We start from the raw sequence: 2,483 nt of genomic DNA, 5'->3' as shown, positions 1-2,483 counted from the left end.
GCAAGAGAGCTGTCACACAAGGGACAGGCAAAGCCATGGAGAACACGGCCATCAGACAGCAAGCAGGCAATCCTATGGAGAACACAGCCATGAGATAAGGGGCAGGCAAAGCCATGAGGTAGATCACAGTTGTCACCAGCAGGATAGGCACACCCGTGAGGAGGAAGAGAGGTACCAAGGACACCAACAATCCCATGGGATAGCACACGGGGGCTGTATGACCAGAGGAACATTCCACAGGAATGATGATGTCCAGAGACCAGGCTCACAGGGGAGGGGCAGTGGTATGAGCCTCCACCCACCCCAGCGCTGTGGGAAACCCCAAATAAGCCAACAGTGTGGAAGCCAGAATCCCAAAACAGCCGTTGGTATCCATCCCCTCTATGACTACGTGCAAGAGCAGAAAGCACAAGTACAAGAGCAGAAAGCACACGAGCATGAGGCTGCTCATGAGTGCTGAAGCAATAAGAAGCCAAGGGAAGAGTTCTCTGTGTCGAGTTCATCTGTTTAAGAGGTTGAAAAAATATGATTTCCTCCTTTCCTATGTTCTATCTATATGCTAGGATGTTTTTGAGAGCTAGTATTCTCTTTTAGGGTATTTCAGTTCTTTGAGCAGCAAGCATTTCTCGGGCTTTCCAACTGGGTGAAATGTGAATGGTAAATTGGGTGAAATAATCAGATCCCAATTTGGATTAATTTGGGGATTTAAATCATTTCTGTTCGCCCTCCATATAAATGGGATATGCTTGGATCATTAAGGGGTAGAAACTTCTCCCAAAAGTTCAGAAACAAACAAGAAAGGTATTCTGAAGACATACACCATAGTCCAAAGAGAGGACACCTGGAATTTGATGAACTTTGGCTCCAGTGGATGAAGCATCAGGAATCACAAACCTGAATTAAAATGAAACACAGTGACAGACTGGTTGATGGAAGAGCCAGAGACCTCAGAGGGCATCTCGGATGTCACTAACACGTCCACTCCCAAGCTTCTATTCCTTATCAGAGGTCCTGTCTACTAAGCTTGTATCACTTGAGCTAACTAAACTGAGTTCTACTCAATCCCTTTCAGTTTCTGATAAAATAAAATATAGAGAAAGCATATGCCATCTGTTTGTGGAATCCAAGAAGCCAAAATTGTCAGCCCATAGCTCCTGGGCCTGGAAACCCTTCACAAGAAAATGTATGGAATTGTATTAAAACCCCAATAAATGATTGGTGAGCAATGAAATTGATGTTCTTTTCCTTCTTCATGTAGGGTCATGCTATCTTCACTTGTGGGTCACTCCCCAAAAAGAAGACCTCACTTCTGAACTTTTTAGATCTCTTTGATCTTGGAGTTCCTGGGAACTGAAAAACTAAGAATTTATATGAAATAAAAAGCAGAGTCAAAAGTAACTTACCTAATTTTTCCAGCTACTGGAAGGTCACTTTTGACCTTCCCCCTCATTTACCTCTGCATTCAAATGGTCATTAAGTTTTGCAAACACTACATCCTCCATACCTCTTGAATCTCTTCCTACTTCTTCATCTCCATTGCTTTAACCTCTCTTTTCTTCAATGACTTTAGAAAAAAGTTCACCTTCCTTAGCATGGCACAAAACCCCTTTCACTCTCTGACCCAGATGGCCTACCCAGCCAAATCTCACACAAGGTCCCTCCCAGGAGCATCTGATGCTCCGGCCATGCCAGTGACTTGGCCTTTTTCTTAGTATACCACAGTCTTTTGGTGTTTGTATCTTTGCATATACCACTTTATAAACTGAAGTACTTCCCCTCCCTTATCTGCCTAACAAACATGGAGGCATCCTCTGTATCCCAATTAAACATCACATTTTCTGAACAGCCTTTCTGGACTCCTTCCTCTAAGTTCCCACTAACTTCTGTTATATCATTTATTATACTCTCTATCATAATTACCTCTGACAAATTGAGAATAAGAGCATAATCTTATCCAACTCTTCAATACAGTCACTGCAGAATTTATTGCTTCTTGAATAGGCAGGCAGATGAAGGAAATTAATCTGACTTTTGAATAGATTCAATCTAATGTTGCTGGGTCTCTACAGACAAGAGAGTTCAAATGAAACTCTTACTCAATTAATGAAATCATAACAATTTCAGATATTTTAAGTAAAAGGGGATTTGATGCCTAGAATGATAAACATGGAGTTATTAAAAATCAGTAAGCAATTTTTGGAATTATTGAGTTCAGTACATCACCAGTGTTACAGTTGAGGAATCAGAAACTTGGGATCTAGAAGCTGTTGGTATTGCTACCAAAATTGCCAGATATCCACACCTCCATCACTTTGTTAGTCCCCCCAAAAAAGGCAGCACCACAGAACCTTCCAAATGTCAAGTAGATAGAGCTAATTGGTAAAATCTAATTCACATCCAGTACCTAGCTGCAAGGAAGTCTAGGAAACATAGGAGCTAGTGATGGATTCTGAGTGCCACTTGATCATATTTACCATAGAAAG

At 41.6% G+C, this 2,483-nt stretch overlaps 1 protein-coding gene across 1 annotated transcript in view; it reads left to right on the top strand.

Moving 5' to 3' along the window:
• Positions 1-1,231, top strand: part of RPTN (repetin) — a 5,696-nt gene extending 4,465 nt beyond the window's left edge. The window contains exon 4 of the mRNA XM_012733244.1: positions 22-1,231. Within this exon, the coding sequence (XP_012588698.1) occupies positions 22-460 (439 nt within the window). The 3' untranslated portion in view covers positions 461-1,231. The remainder of the gene's footprint in view (positions 1-21) is intronic.
• Positions 1,232-2,483: the final 1,252 nt, after the last annotated feature.

This window comes from Condylura cristata, unplaced genomic scaffold (genome assembly GCF_000260355.1).
Source record: "Condylura cristata isolate star-nosed mole 26May11 unplaced genomic scaffold, ConCri1.0 scaffold00040, whole genome shotgun sequence".
NCBI lineage: Eukaryota > Metazoa > Chordata > Mammalia > Eulipotyphla > Talpidae > Condylura > Condylura cristata.
The sequence above is the reverse complement of the archived record's forward strand: the minus strand, read 5'-3'. Positions and strand labels throughout refer to the sequence as shown.